The sequence below is a fragment of the Astatotilapia calliptera genome, chromosome 3, assembly GCF_900246225.1.
Source record: "Astatotilapia calliptera chromosome 3, fAstCal1.2, whole genome shotgun sequence".
In the NCBI taxonomy this organism is placed as follows: domain Eukaryota; kingdom Metazoa; phylum Chordata; class Actinopteri; order Cichliformes; family Cichlidae; genus Astatotilapia; species Astatotilapia calliptera.
This window is the reverse complement of record NC_039304.1, coordinates 48675669-48690823: the sequence shown is the minus strand read 5'-3', so window position 1 is coordinate 48690823 and position 15155 is coordinate 48675669. Positions and strand designations below refer to the sequence as shown.

The 15155-nt window shown below is 35.8% G+C and overlaps 1 protein-coding gene across 1 annotated transcript; it reads left to right on the top strand.

Annotated features, from left to right (window-relative positions):
• The first annotated feature begins 6741 nt into the window (after positions 1 to 6741).
• On the top strand, positions 6742 to 13826 carry LOC113019633 (butyrophilin subfamily 3 member A2-like). The gene is made up of 7 exons (XM_026163399.1): positions 6742 to 6842; positions 10391 to 10481; positions 10677 to 11018; positions 11376 to 11654; positions 11745 to 11864; positions 12997 to 13523; positions 13636 to 13826. Exons 2-7 carry the CDS (start codon positions 10400 to 10402, stop codon positions 13648 to 13650), a joined length of 1365 nt encoding a protein of 454 aa, XP_026019184.1. The 5' UTR covers positions 6742 to 6842; positions 10391 to 10399; the 3' UTR covers positions 13651 to 13826.
• Positions 13827 to 15155: the final 1329 nt, after the last annotated feature.

Genomic DNA, 15155 nt, shown 5'->3' with positions numbered 1-15155 from the left:
TTTTAAAAACACGATTTACAACCTGAATAGGTGATAAAGCGATAGATCTTTCAGCCCAATTCTACTTTTTCTGCATAATCCATCATACAAAATGTAATCAAATGAAAAAATGTTTTTTTAAAACTTGTTTTATCAGTTTTAATCTTTTAACTTTATGCATCAAGCAAAAATTTAATTATATGCACCATTCTCTGACTGGAAGAAATTAGTTTAACATTTAACCCTTTAAGACCTACCATAGAACCAAGTCCGCCAGAGCTTATATTATATTTTTACATGCTGTGGAGCCATTTTTTGGAGCATTTCAAGTTGCTATACATCAATACAACCATTATAGCCCAAACTTTAATAATATGCCTGCATTAGGTGCATAGTAATTACATAAATTGCAAAAAAGTGCAATAAACTACAAGAAAATTTAAAATCGTTTTTGTTTTTTTAACATATATTTCTAGTTAGAGAAATTTAAGAGGCTTATCCATCAAAACTGTAAATACAAAAAAGTTGCACAAACTAGTTTCCCACCACAGGAAATTTATTTTAAGTGTCTTCATAGTTTTATTTTTGAAATACACCAATTTTTATATACTGCAGGAAAAACGAAAATAAATATTATAGTGCAAATTTGCAAAATAACAGCATATGCATCAAAATAAACTATTTCCAGCAGTGCAATATGAGTCCTAAGCATCCCAGAAACCACACAGAAAGTCATGAAGTCAAACATAACTTTTAAAAACACAAGTATAAGCTCATGAGGAAACGATGGTAAAAAAAAACTACATTTCCGCAAAATGACGTCACTTCCGGTTTCGGGCAGGTCATGCGGTCATGTGATAGTTCGCGCTGATGGACATAGGAAGTGTTACAAACAGCTGATTGGATCGGCGAAGCGTGTTTCTGGAATATCATGTTTTTGTTGCTGCAAGTGATTTTTATGCGGTTTTTGCAAAGCTATATGTGGAAGGAAACTGTGACCTAGGACAAGCTGATGGCATAAGATGTAAGTACAACTCCTCTAGTTTCATATGCAAAAAAAATTATTGCGCTAGCTTACATGGTTGCAAAGCTACCGGTATTTAAAAATAGTTACGCAAAACAGAGCGTGCCCGCTCCGATCGGCTGTAAAGGGTTAAACCTATTTTCTGTACATTGCTTGCTTGGAAGTTTAGGGGGGTTTTTTCGCTGTAAAAAGAAGTTTTCTTCCCACGCACAACGGACACAAATGTTTTTTGTCACTTTTTATGGAATCAAACTCAAAGTAAGGTCAGTACTTCCACGCTTTAAATGCTGCACACTCATACTCTCTCCCGCACTCGATATATTATCCACTGTTGATCTGCACACAGCTGTTGTCACGAACGTTGTACTCACTTACGTCACTGTCATGAGACATTCTCGCAAAAAAATCACGGTTTTAGTAACGCAGTAACGCAGCGTTCCTACGGGAAAGTAACAGTAATCTAATTACCGTTTTTGCAATAGTAATCCCTTACTTCACGCGTTACCTGAAAAAAGTAATCAGATTACAGTAACGCGTTACTGCCCATCTCTGGTGGCCAGTGCAGGGACTGGGAATCTTGTCAGAGTTGAGGGATACATGGATTCCACTCAGTATCAGCAGATTCTGGAGACCAATGTCCAGGAATCAGTAACAAAGCTGAAGCTGCGCCGGGGCTGGATCTTTCAACAAGACAACGACCCGAAACACTGCTCAAAATCCACTAAGGCATTCATGCAGAGGAACAAGTACAACGTTCTGGAATGGCCACCTCAGTCCCCAGACCTGAATATTATTGAAAACCTGTGGTGTGAGTTAAAGACAGCTGTCCATGCTCGGAAGCCATCAAACCTAAATGAACTAGAGCTGTTTTGTAAAGAGGAATGGTCCAAAATACCTTCAACCACAATCCAGACTCTCATTGGAACCTACAGGAAGTGTTTGGAGGCTGTAATTTCTGCAAAAGGCGGATCTACTAAATGTTGATTTCATTTCTTTTTTTGTGGTGCCCAAATTAATTCACCTGCCTGATTTTGTTTAAACAATTATTGCACACTTTCTGTAAATCCAATAAACTTCATTTCATTTCCCAAATATCACTGTGTGTGTCTCCTATATGATATATTTAACTGACATTTTTTTATCGTAACAACCAAAGATTTATACAGGAAAATAATGACTATTACAAGGTTGCCCAAACTTTTGCATCCCACTGTAACTTCCAGCCTCATTTAGCTTTATACATTTTAGTCTTAGACAGTGAGCTGCTTGACATGAGTAGGGACTCCACAATATTCTCATATAAGGAACACAACTCAGCCACATGTTGGGGATTATTACAATTAACATGTAAATGCATCTTTTGGTAGCTCAGTCCTATCAGAATATACCAGAAGATCCTCCTCAATCAGGTTAGACCAATTTTCCCCTCAAATGTATTATTAATCGAAGGCAATTTGCCCAAATATACAGATAAAGAGATACAGGCACATGATCAGTAAGAGCAAGATGCTAATTAATGCTCACAAACTCTAATGAGTCCTGAGCTGTGCAGATACAATGATCTAACCATGATGTTGTGTGCCATGCTTCTCTATTATGTGTGTAGCTATTATCAGGCAAAAAGACTTTACTGGAGAGATTTAAGCCATTATCAGAGCAGCACTGCAGTAAATGACTTGCAAATAAAGATCTACCATCAGATACATCCGCATTCCGACGCTTGCCCCAACCTGATGCAGAAGCCGGGTTGCCTAGATTCCGCCAGAGATTCTGCAGGAGCCGATGCTGCTTTCTACATTGGCTTACTCTAACCCCATTTAGCTACCCCTGTTGCTTGTCATGGGTTTTCATGGTGTTACAGTGTGAACATTTATGTGCTTTTTGTACTAAGGAGTTTTTGTTTTCTGTTCTCATACTGATCCCCTATAAGGAGCTCAGTCTGAGTGGAGTTCTCTTTTTTTGTCCTCCTCTTCCCTACTGTGTTGTACGTTTCACTGTTTTTCTTTAATGCTACCTGTTCTGACCTGTCTCCCCGGTGTGATGTTTTTGTAATGTGTGTATGATTGCAAGTGACAAATAAAGTTTCATCATCATCATCATCATCGATCAGGGGACGATGGTTGGGCACGCAGGCCCTTTCCTACTGTTTAGGAAGCCGCCAGTGCTGTTGGCTACTGTGTGTCTTCATCCTCCCATCTTAATATTCTACGTATTTTTCTATTCTATATTCTAGTTTTTATATTTTTACAATGCTGTCTCCCTGATTTTTTTTGTTGTTGTTTTGCAGATTTGTCACACGTTTCAGATCAATCACAATAGACAACGATAACATGAGTAAATATAAATTGCAGTTTTAAATAATGATTTCATCTATTAACAGAAAAAAATCTATCAAAACCTATGTGGAAAAAGTATGTGACTCAAAAAAAAAGTTGTCCCACCCCCTTCATCGCCAAGTTTTCTTTTCCTTTTTTCTTTTATATTTACTTTTTCTTCTTTGCTCCCATTTATAAATTTTATGATCATTTAGTTTTTATGATTCTCGTGATAATCTATCAAAGACCACATCTACCACATTTTCTTAAAAGATTCTCTCTCTGGTGTGTTGATTTACCTCCTGTTACTACGTCTAAAGGTCAATTCTAATAAACACAGTTAAAATTAAAGGCAGCTATGTTGTTGCTGCAACATATCTGATTTATAGCAGTCTCAGATTAAATATTATCAGCATGTTGATGGGACTGAACAACAGACAGCCTTCAATTTCCTACATTTTTTTTTACTTTTTGTGTGTGTGTGTTTTGGGGGGGGGGGGGGGTGCTTTTTCTTTTTGTGCGTTTTTAATTAGCTTACAGCAGTTCTTCAATTTGACTTTGAGGAAAAAGTCATAGGTTAGGTATGTATCCGTATTAAATAATTACTCAAGGGTGATAGCAATTAAAAGAGATAGTGGGGCAGACCACCAGGTGGCTCCACTCACACCCAAGGTCAAGGGAAGTGCTGGGGTGGAGGTTTTGGCGTATGTGGAGTTGTTGTGAAGCTGTGAATAAAGAAGTTAGAGTGAGACATATTGAGACCTCTCCTGTTGTCTTTACATTCCTCCACAATAGCAAGATTTTATAAATGGACTTTGACAAGGCAACTTACTTTCCTCTGAGGTGAGCTGACATTCTGCCACACTTCATGGTATGTACGTATGATTTGATAAAATTCCTGTTAATGATAATTTGCAATGACAGTAATACCTAACAATGCATAACAATTCATAATATCTTACAATTTATTTATTTATTTGTATTTATTTATCTCTTTCTATATTAGTATTAGTTTCTGATGGTGGTACACAGTGATTGTTTTTACAAAAAACGGCATTTATACAGATAATTGATATTAAGTATACAGTGCAATTTATAGCAGATACGTTGTACAGTAAAATGACTGCTTACACATTTCCTGAATGCTTCAAAAATCCAAGCTAAATAATCCCTTAGAAAAAGGAAAGATCTCCTAAACACATCACTGTGTCTTTTTCTTTTATTCTTATTTAAGTAGACTTTGCAGATCTCGGTAATACTACATCAATTACATTTTTGTTTTTTTGGTTTTTACACAAGCCAAAAATGAGGACATTTATCTTTTGCTGGGTTTTTCTTTGCATCCTGTTGTGTTCAGGTAATGTATATTTAACATACTTGTAACAACTTGTAAAAGTTTTCATCAATATCTAATGGCATCACTAATACTACAGTATTGATGGTTTTTCATATGTTAAGACCTACATAAATCTTAAGCACTTGCTAACATGATTTCTTTGATAACTATGCTGTATAATTATGTGCTTACATTTCTACTCTAGATAATGGGATTGGCCTCCACACTGCAAATTGTGTCTATTTTAGAACAGCCTCTTATATGAGCATTATGTCTAAAAGATATTTTTAAAAAAGAAAAGAAAAGAAACTGACATGATATTGTTTTAAATTTGTTGGGTTTATATTACCATGCACCCACTTCGGATGCTACCAGTCAATACATTGGGTGTTATTATCAGAAATCATTTCCATAGATATGGGCCAGAAGGGACCTTCTCTACCTTCTAGTTTGTTCATAAGGTTGTTCTCATCCATCCAGATGGAGGATCACTAACAGGAGCGTGGAAGACTCCAGAATCCACTCTGACTGGAATCCAGTGAATACAGCAGTGTGTACAGGTAAGACCATTTAAACGGACAGCATTTATAGAATGACTATTAAAAGTCAGCGAGTGTCAATAATGTTAATGTGGTTATCTTAGTAATACACCGAGTGCTAATATAACAGCTTTAAGATGCATTTGTAGATATTATTACGTGTTTTACCGTCTTTATGGTGCTAGCTTAAAGTTACGGTGTAAATGTTAGCTTATATTGGAGGAAAGCTGTTACTGGTTAAACGATGTTAGGACAGAAATATTAGCTTCTGTCATGACTGATGAAGTTACTAGTTAATAAAGTTTCCAGTAAAGTGTTTAATCGCAGCCAGATCACAGAATCAGGATTGAGTCAGGCTGCATCAGCTGAATCTGTTATTTGTAAATATCAGTATGTTTTATTCAGGTGTGGGGAAAATACATAGGAGTGCAGCGAAGCGAGATACCAGATTAATCCCTGTCCAAAAGTATCATACTTAAATCGGACTACTGAACCTGCCACATCAGCCTTTTGTGAGGTCTGTTTAAAGTAGATTAAAAATGAACTGCAGGTTCCTGAGAGGTGGACTGTGAGCACAGAGACACATATTCATACATACAGCTGTAGCATATGGAACGCCAGGACTGACAGTGATGAATGAATTAATTAATTAAATACACCATTAAATAATTAATTAAATATGTTAATTAAATTAATATTTTTGACACATTTAATTAATTATTGGAACATTTACATAATTAATTAATGTGTATTTAATTAATTGATTTTGGCACACTTGACTCTTTCAGGTCTCACCATGAAATAATTTTATCTGTCAACCTCACCGGGCGGGGTTAACACTGATCGAGTCAAAACCATTGCTTTGGCCTGGTGGCCATCATTTTTAGAAGGCATTTCTGCACACAAACAACCAGCATGTGGAAACTAACTGAACTGTACTTTGAAAAACCCTGTTTGTGTGTCACCAAATATAGTTTTAATATTTTTTAGCCGAGAATGTAGTGGTTTAATCTTCAGATATCTGGTCGGTTTGTCAAGATAGAGCCTCTTTACAAAAGTGCGTCGATGATTTCCGAGATGTCTGCCCAGCTCAGTGTCACAGCAAAGCATGGGATAGACCCGCTCGCAGACACAGACCTTCAAAGTAAAACAGGAAATTCACAAACACAAACTCAGGGAGACAAACAAAGCACCAGGGTAAGGACACAGGAAATAAACCTAGAACTGGAAACCCTGACAATGAAACCTACATACTTATAAAGATAACCATGAAGAAATTAAACATCAGATCAGCTAATAATAATAAACACAATGCCAAACACAAAACACTGGGTCAATGACCCAGCACCATGACAAAACCATTTTGAGCTCCTCTTTGGTTTACACATGATCTGAACTGATCTGCCGTATGCAGTCAAGGTAAGCCATCCCTGTGTTAGTAATGCCCAGTGTTTATCTTATAAACATAAAGGAATGTGCAGCAATGAACGTTAGAAACTGGTCCAACCGGAGTGTCTATTGTGCAGTAACTGGTTGATACTTGTCTCAGTTTTTGTTTCCTGCTCGGCTCCAGTGACTCATTTCACTTTAACAGCGACACTTTGGATTAGTTTGGATCACTGTGTCTGAGTCTAGGGTCTTTATCTGTGGTAAGTCTTTATGTTTATTTGTTTGTTTGGTTTCTTTTTTGTTTGTTTTGGTTTTCTTTTGATTTTGAGTCAGAGAACAAGTAGGAATCTGGTCTGCCACCTCTGGCAAGCACATTGTGTGGGCCAGATCTGTGCCATATCAATTTTGCTACAGTGGGGCAAAAAAGTATTTAGTCAGCCACCGATTGTGCAAGTTCCCCCACTTAAAATGATGACAGAGGTCAGTAATTTGCACCAGAGGTACACTTCAACTGTGAGAGACAGAATGTGAAAAAGAAATCCATGAATTCACATGGTAGGATTTGTAAAGAATTTATTCGTAAATTAGGGTGGAAAATAAGTATTTGTCTCCCACTGTATGTGGGAGACTGCTGCTGATTCGTGCAACATAAAAACAACAAATTAGTTGAAAAAGTTTTTATATGAAAATGTCTTCAGCTGCTTTTTAAAAGAATAAATGGAGTCTGTACAGCAGACATTGGGGGTGATTAGAGTCTTGGACATGTCAAAGAACAGAAACAAAATTGATTTGATTGGATTATTATTTTTTTGTATGGTTTCTCTCAACACAAAAATGCCCCGTTCATTTCATGTCAGCATTTTTTAAAGAAAAGTAGTGATATTTTACATTTTTACTGTTTTCCATTGTAGGCTAATGCATGAAATTCTTGCCTTTTTGCCACTTGTATTCTGGAGCCGTGTGATCACCAGGTCGTCCCAAGACTGATTTATATGGATGTGTGTGTGAAACTATTTTTAGATCAACATCTGATTCATCAATGAGCACATTTATTATGCAAACTGCACCAACACGGAAAACATCACCAAAAAAAAATAAACACAACAGAACACATGAAATATGTATACATTTGAATCTGAAACATCCAGGCTTTGAATATGTGATGTATGTCCGTGTTTGGGAGAAAGAGATAAATGGATCTCTTTGTGTGTGTGTGTGTGTGTGTGTGTGTGTGTGTGTGTTTGTTTTCTCGATTCTTTGTTGATGTGCTGAGAACAAACAACCAATACTCAGAACAGGTCCAGTTAACAACAATAATTTATTTTAGTACATATATGTGGGACATCCACATGACACCGCCCAAAGCGTGGTCCGGTGGATCTCAAAGAGGAAGCACTTTGATACACAGTTGTATATGTCAGGGTTCAGGCCTCTTCATGCGTAAGCAGAGTATATTTATCATCCATCAGTTACAGTTAGAGACAGCTAGATATGATTCCTTTTTTGTTGATCTTCTACAATTACTTAAAAATCTATCTTAACTGCCTCTCTCCTTGCTGTTTCCTGTTGTTCTTAATATGAGGCCTATAATAGTCATATAATACACATCCTGAGTACATCCTGTTCTGCACAATTTTCAGTCTTGCTAAACAATCTAATGACCTATGACACAGTTTATAACTCAAAGATGGCCTTTAATATACTGACCTGTTATTAAATGCATAAAACAAAATACACGGCAAATAAGCGCTAGAAAATATATTTTCCCAATAGTGTGTGTGTGTGTGTGGGGGGGTTGGGAGAATTGAATGTGTATGAGAGAGCATGTATGTAAATCTGTAAATATGCACTGATCATTTAATGGGGTGAAAAAGATCATCTTAGCAGATATGTTTGATGTATGTTTGAAGAGGTGCTTAAGCCAAAACATGGCCTCTTATTCAAAAAGAAAAACTGTTGTTAGTGTGTATATGTACCTGGCTTGTCCTCTAAATGAAGCAAATTCAAGCACATTAAAAGGTAACCAGACAGCACGTGTGGAAAGCGATATTCCAGTGTTTCTCTTTAAAAACCACACACCAATATTTAAAATGGCCAGTTATGCCGTGAGAAAGCTGAAGCTCTTTCACTCAGAAGAGAGAAACATTTTAAAGACCCAATGCAAATATACCATGTAATAATTTTTTACACCCTTATCATTTCATTTGATGAAATAGGTCATCCAATTACTGAAGCGCTGCTCTTAAATACACACACCAAGAAAGCTGTATGCACTATACACAGTGAGTTATATTTGACACCTTTCACGGACATAATGTCCTTGTTCACAACTCCTAAACAAGGAATTCACAGCATGTAGGATGTTGAAGCACATTCATCATGTTAAAACACAGCTTTGACTTAAATGAACAAATGAATCAAATTGAAAGTTTAACAAAATTCCAACCCGTCCTCACTTTATGAAAAGAACTGACCTTTGATATCAGTAACTATAAAGTAAACACGCGTTATTGTTTAACAGAGGGTTGGGTTGAGAGTGCACATAGTTTTATTACAACTTACTTTCTTTGAGCTTTGGTGACTGTTTTGAGCAGTTCGACAGGTATGTAGACTTTTACCATAGAAAGCTAAACTGTAATCTTTTCCTTCTGTATTTATTTAGATTACTTAGCCTCAGTTTTCTAGTAGGTGCTTATAATACATAAAATCACATTGATCCCATTAGCATTAACAGTTAACAGAGGCACAAAGAGTGCTGTAAGCGTCAAGGAGCGAAAGTAACATAATTATTATTTCTGGATACTTGTACATTCATAAATATTTAAAATGTGTACTTTTAATTACATGCTGTTATTAGTTGCTACTTCAAGAGTTTACAATTTGAAACAAAATCCCTATCTTCTATCAGCATTTTATAGACCGTAAGTCTATTAATTGCAAACAGGACAAAAGAAACCATGACCTATGCACAGACACAGCTTATTGGTTGAGGAGGACCTCATGGATATACTGAACTCAATGTTACTTGTGTCTCTTGTCTCTCAACTTTCATCGCTCTATTATTTTGATCTCTTTATAAGCAGTTACTGGTAAGAGTAGATGTTGGAATCAGACAATGAAAATGGGACAGAAAAAAAAATCACCAATGTTTTATCACTGTTTATCAATAAAAACTTACTTTTGTGCTAAATTTCACAGACTTAGATGTAGAACTTGTATTGTCATTGTATAGTTACTTGCACCATTAAATTATGTCACAAGACCACAGGGTTTGAAAATAAAAGACAATATACAAAAGAAGAAGAAAGAAATACATAAACACTATGTACACTCAAATATAATAAATAATAAATAAATAAGGGTGGAAGGGCTATGAAAATTGCACATCTGCTAAAATATTGCACAAAGGAGAAAAAAAAGGGAGACCTTTGATTTAGTAAAAAGTGCTTTTGTTATTTTGCTTGTAGTATAATGACTTCGTAAAGATGAGTAACTGGGCTTTGTCCAGATGACATGGTAGTTCTCATCAAGAGATAAGAAAAAAAAGTCAACAATTCCCAGCTTGTCTTTCAATTGAATGTCCAGATTTCCTGCAATATTCTTGATCTCTCTTGTTGCTGTTACTCCTGGAAAGGAGCACATTTCCAAATGATTAAAAATAAATTCAACATAATTAAATACTTTTTTTCAAATGTGATATTACCATGACAGTCTACAAATCAGTCTTTCACTGTTTCATTTTTTTCTATCAGAGAATGGCTTAATATAAAAAGGTGTGTTGCTATCCCCCCCCCCTTTGTTGTTGCAGACATCTAGAATGAGTCCTATAAAGAATAAACATCTCTTGGTTTTGCATCATGTTGTTGTCGTCCTCCTTTTTCTAACACAAACTTGTGGTGGTAAGTTGCACACAAACATTTATAAAATCCACGATTTAAAGTTCTTACCTGTAGTCTTACACAGACGATGGAAACACACACTGTAACTGCACCAGTTTATGTTGATGTAGTTAAATAAATCAATTACACAGTTTGCTCAGACTGATCTTCACAATTACAAAACTGCTGAACTGTATGTGTCCCTAAATTTGTTAGGTCAGCATCAGATGATTGGTCCAACTCAGCCAGTAGTGGCCATGATTGGTGATGACATCATTTTGCCATGCCACCTGGAACCTGCTGTGGATGCTGTTGACCTGACTGTGGATTGGTCCAGAACTGACCTCAAACCTAGATCTGTCTATGTGAGGCGAGAGGGTGTGGAGCTTCTGACTGAGCAGAATCCTTTGTACACAGGAAGAACATCACTCTCTGTCAACAAACTGCAGTGTGGAGACGTTTCATTAAAACTCTCCACAGTGCAACTCTCTGATGCAGGAACATACAAATGCCTTGTACCTAAATTTAATGCAGAAACTGTGGTGACGCTTGCTGTAGGTAAGTTTCATTTAATTCAGATTCATTTCTTCACTTTGCAATTTAGATGTGAAGAAAGACTTTAAGCAACATATATATATAGTGGATAGGTACAAGTTAATTTCAGCCTATATACAGGAACTTTGAAAAGAGAAAATGGAATAAATAAGTAAGATTATTAGAAATTTGACCAGTTAGATTGGCACAGTTGATGTCACATAGCATTGTGCCTCTCTATAAGCTTAAAAGGACAATTTGAGTTAAGGTCAAAAAGAGAGAAATTTGGGCGAACTGTAACTATTTTAAGAACCTTTTTTTTTAGATATATATTTTGGCAACTACATTTCAATATTTTGTCTTTCATTCTTTTCTTTGCAGGTTCAGTTTCCTCACCAGTCATAGAACTCACCAATGTCAAAAATGAAATGGTGTTAGAGTGTAAATCTAATGGCTGGTATCCAGAGCCTCAGATGTTGTGGGTGTACAGTGAGGGAAAACCCATTACTGTTGAACCTACAAAGAATGTCAGAGGTTCTGATGGCCTCTATGCTGTCAGCAGTAAAGTGACTGTGGAGAAAGGACAGAGCTACAGCTTCACCTGCAAAGTTCAACAGAAGAATATCAGTCAAATCAAAGAGACACACATTCACGTTTCAGGTAGAAATGCCTTTTTTTTAATATATCACTCACATTAATTTTCAGTTACAGAAAGTAGAATCTAGTATATTTTGTCTCCTTGTATTTCAGGTGATCTCTTTATGGTCCAGTCTAATACTGCTGTTCACATTACCATCAACTTGGCTGTCTGTTTAATAAGCGTCGGGACAGCAGTAATCCTAATATGGAAATGTGGACAAAAGAAAACCGGTAAGTTCAAACTTCATGGTACTTTTTTACCCCAACCTTAAATTATCATCAGATCTTTTTAATGTCTTGTTTTAATGTAACTGCCTTTAAAATTTAGGGCTAAGAAGTACAAAAGTGATTCAAGTAAAAATGACACAAACACATAAACAGTTATGTTAAAGGCGCTCGAGGGAAAACAGTGGATGGAAACTGCAGAAATTACAGCGATTTACTAGCAAAATTGGAGGCTCTCAGCAACTTTACTTTTATAAAGGAATATAACCCTGTGTCCTGTGTTGTAAAGAGATGTGTTAAGACATGCAGAATTGTTCCCATCAGTGCAGACTGATTGAGATTGAATGCAATATCTTGACTCTCTGTCTGCATTTATAAACTAAGTGTTAATTATTGGCAAGTGGTTGCCCGTCTGTCGGAGAGTAACTGGACTTACTTCAAGTCAGACTGTGATTATTTGTTGGCAGTTTTTTTATCCCATTAGCAACCTGTGCAATTGCCTTGTGATCAAAAGTGAAGTATAGAACACCCTCAACCTCTAGAAGAACACCTGGTTGCCACAACCACCTGCTGAATGTGTAGAAATTCCACACGAGGAAGTTGCCTTCCTATTGTTTTCCTCTAGTATGACTGAGACATTTTGGGGGCAAAGGTAAAAATATTTGAGGAAATCACCCACTGTAAAGTTATAGTTATAGCAATAATATAAATGAAAACTTTTTGTGCTTCATCCTTGTTGTAGGAATTGCGACCAAAATGTCATGTTCTCACTCGTTTACTCTTATAAACAAAGCAGTGAAAGAAAATTAAATGTGAAAATTAGATATGCATGAATAGATAGATGTGATTTTGAATAAAATTGGCCAAACCTCTCTGATTCACATGTAGCAGTTTCAGTACATCTAATGTTATTTTAAATATCCTTCATTAGTGATTTCTGAACATCTATTTTCACTGAATTTTGAAATACATCTGAAAGTCAGTCCTTCTCAAAAGAAGACTTTTGTTCTAGACTCTACATTGTTGTAGGGTGGTAACCATAGTGTCAGTCTGTATAGTAATGCTTCAAATGTTTAATGTTTATTTCCATTTATATTTGATTACTGGTATAGTAAATTCCTGCAATTTTATCACACAGAAATCAGCAAACAAGATGAGGATGAAAATGAACCACATCAAACAGAGATGGAGGAAAAATTACAGAGAGAACGTGAGGAAAAGAAAAGACTTGAAGATGAGCTGCAGAACAAGGAGGAAGACTTCGAACATGTCAGACAAACCATTGAAAAACTGATGGAGCAGAAGACATCTCTGAAGAACCAGAGAACAAAACTCAACACTCTACTGCAGGAGGACCACACAGGGATGAAAGAGGTCATGAAAAAAGAGAAAGAAACCCCAAAACTTGACAAAGAGAAAAAAAAGAACAAGCTTGTAGATAAAAAAACTGACCTGGAAAAGAGAATAAAAGTACATGATGAACTGTTAAAGATGACAGAAAAGCTAATGGAGGAAACCGAGAACATTATAATCCAAATGACAGAAAGAAAGGGAAAACTAGAAATAGACAAGGAACAAATTATTAAACACTTGAGAAAGAAACAGGAAGACATAGAAGAGATTAAGAAGAAACTGTCAGAGAAACAAGCGAGAAACAATGAACAGGTGTGTAAGTTTTTCTTGTATATATTTCTTGCTAAAATCACACGTACAAACTGTCGTGTTGTGTCTTCAGTTATAAACCTAACCCGTTTTTTTTTTTGCTTTTCTCCCTCAGCAAAGGACAGAGTAACACGACAAATTAAATATGGAGTTTGCTGTTTTTTTCTCTTGTTGTCATTTTGCAATGTGATGCCTAATGTTTCTTTATTTGTTTGCTTTAAATTTATACTATATACATTTAAACAAGAAATGCAGTTTTACTGTATTTTATCATAGGAGAGTTTGTTATGATAAAATGTATCAACATTTTTGTGATCCTTTAAATCTTTTGTCTGTGTGTAAGTAAGAATTACACTGTGAGAGGAAGAAGAAAATGTGTTGTCTGTATTGTCATGAGACCTGGGTGTGGTGCAGGATGGGGGTGAAAGTGACAGCCTGGGGCCAATTATATTAGAAAATGTCTGACTACAAAATGTATGATTCAATAAAATAAGTTATTAAAATAAATAGAAAGTAAAAAAGGTTAATTAACAGATTTTAAAAAGGTGAAAGAAAGTATCCCTCTGTATTTAAAACGAAGAGGGATTATGCTGCAACAAATGTTCATGTTAAAATTCTTCATGTTAAGAATAACAAAGAAAATGCAATGGGTTGATTTTAAAGGTTTAAAAAGTACAAACTTTGTGTTAAATCATGTAAGTCAGACAGACAGAGAGTGACAGATGTGTGGGTGGACAGCGGATCATAAAATGTCAACAACTTGATTGGATTTCCAAAATGTGAAGATGTGATGCCCAGTAGGAAAGGGGGGGAGAAAGAGTGAACAGGTATAAAAATGGGGTGTAAAAGAGACTCTGGGTTCTTCCCTTTTGTCTTCTGTGAGATGAGCAGTTCAGAAAATTGGATCTAAGAGGTGAAAATTCTAGCAGGGACACTAAAAAGGGTAAAAGTCCAAAGTGTGAATTGATTTTGGAATTTATATCTGCTAAAATATCTGCTCAGTTTTGCCTGTTAGATGGTTAATTGGGAAGGATTTTGAGTTACATCATACTTCCACTCAATGCCCAGCTGCTCTGCTTTCCTGTTGGGTGATTATCATTAACTCAGAGCATGGGGATAAGATAAGAACAAACTCAGCTTTAGCTCAGAATATGTTTTTTAGATTAGTTTAAGTGATTTGATTATTGTTATATACTGTCCATCAACAATATAACGGTGTTTACTTTTTGCTCAGATCATTTTTTTTCTCCACACTTACCATGTCATTATTTATTTTACACTCATGCATACATTAAACTCTAATAATACAAGCACATCGTCCAGCTGATATACAGCATAATTAGGTCAGCAGTTTCTTCCTCCAACACTTCTAAATATGCTTGCAATGCTGGAATTACAATTGCTGAAATATCCCATATTTGCTATTATTTAAAATAATTTTATAAATTTTATGTTTGTGAGTGCATAAATACCTGAAGTATTACAGAGATGATTTAATGTGGTTATTTTGAAGAATTTAATTATTATATTATTTTCAGTTTTGAAATCTAAAGCAAAAATAATATAATTGTCATAACTGCAGACAAAAAAAATGCTAGAACTGATTTATGGTGTAATATGTCCAGTGACTTTTTT

Coding starts and splice junctions, on each gene's coding strand:
- LOC113019633 (XM_026163399.1), top strand. CDS start 10,400: ATGAGTCCTATAAAGAATAAACATCTCTTGGTTTTGCATCATGTTGTT. Junction 10,482..10,676: donor TCTAACACAAACTTGTGGTG/GTAAGTTGCACA, acceptor TAAATTTGTTAG/GTCAGCATCAGATGATTGGT. Junction 11,865..12,996: donor ATGTGGACAAAAGAAAACCG/GTAAGTTCAAAC, acceptor TTTATCACACAG/AAATCAGCAAACAAGATGAG.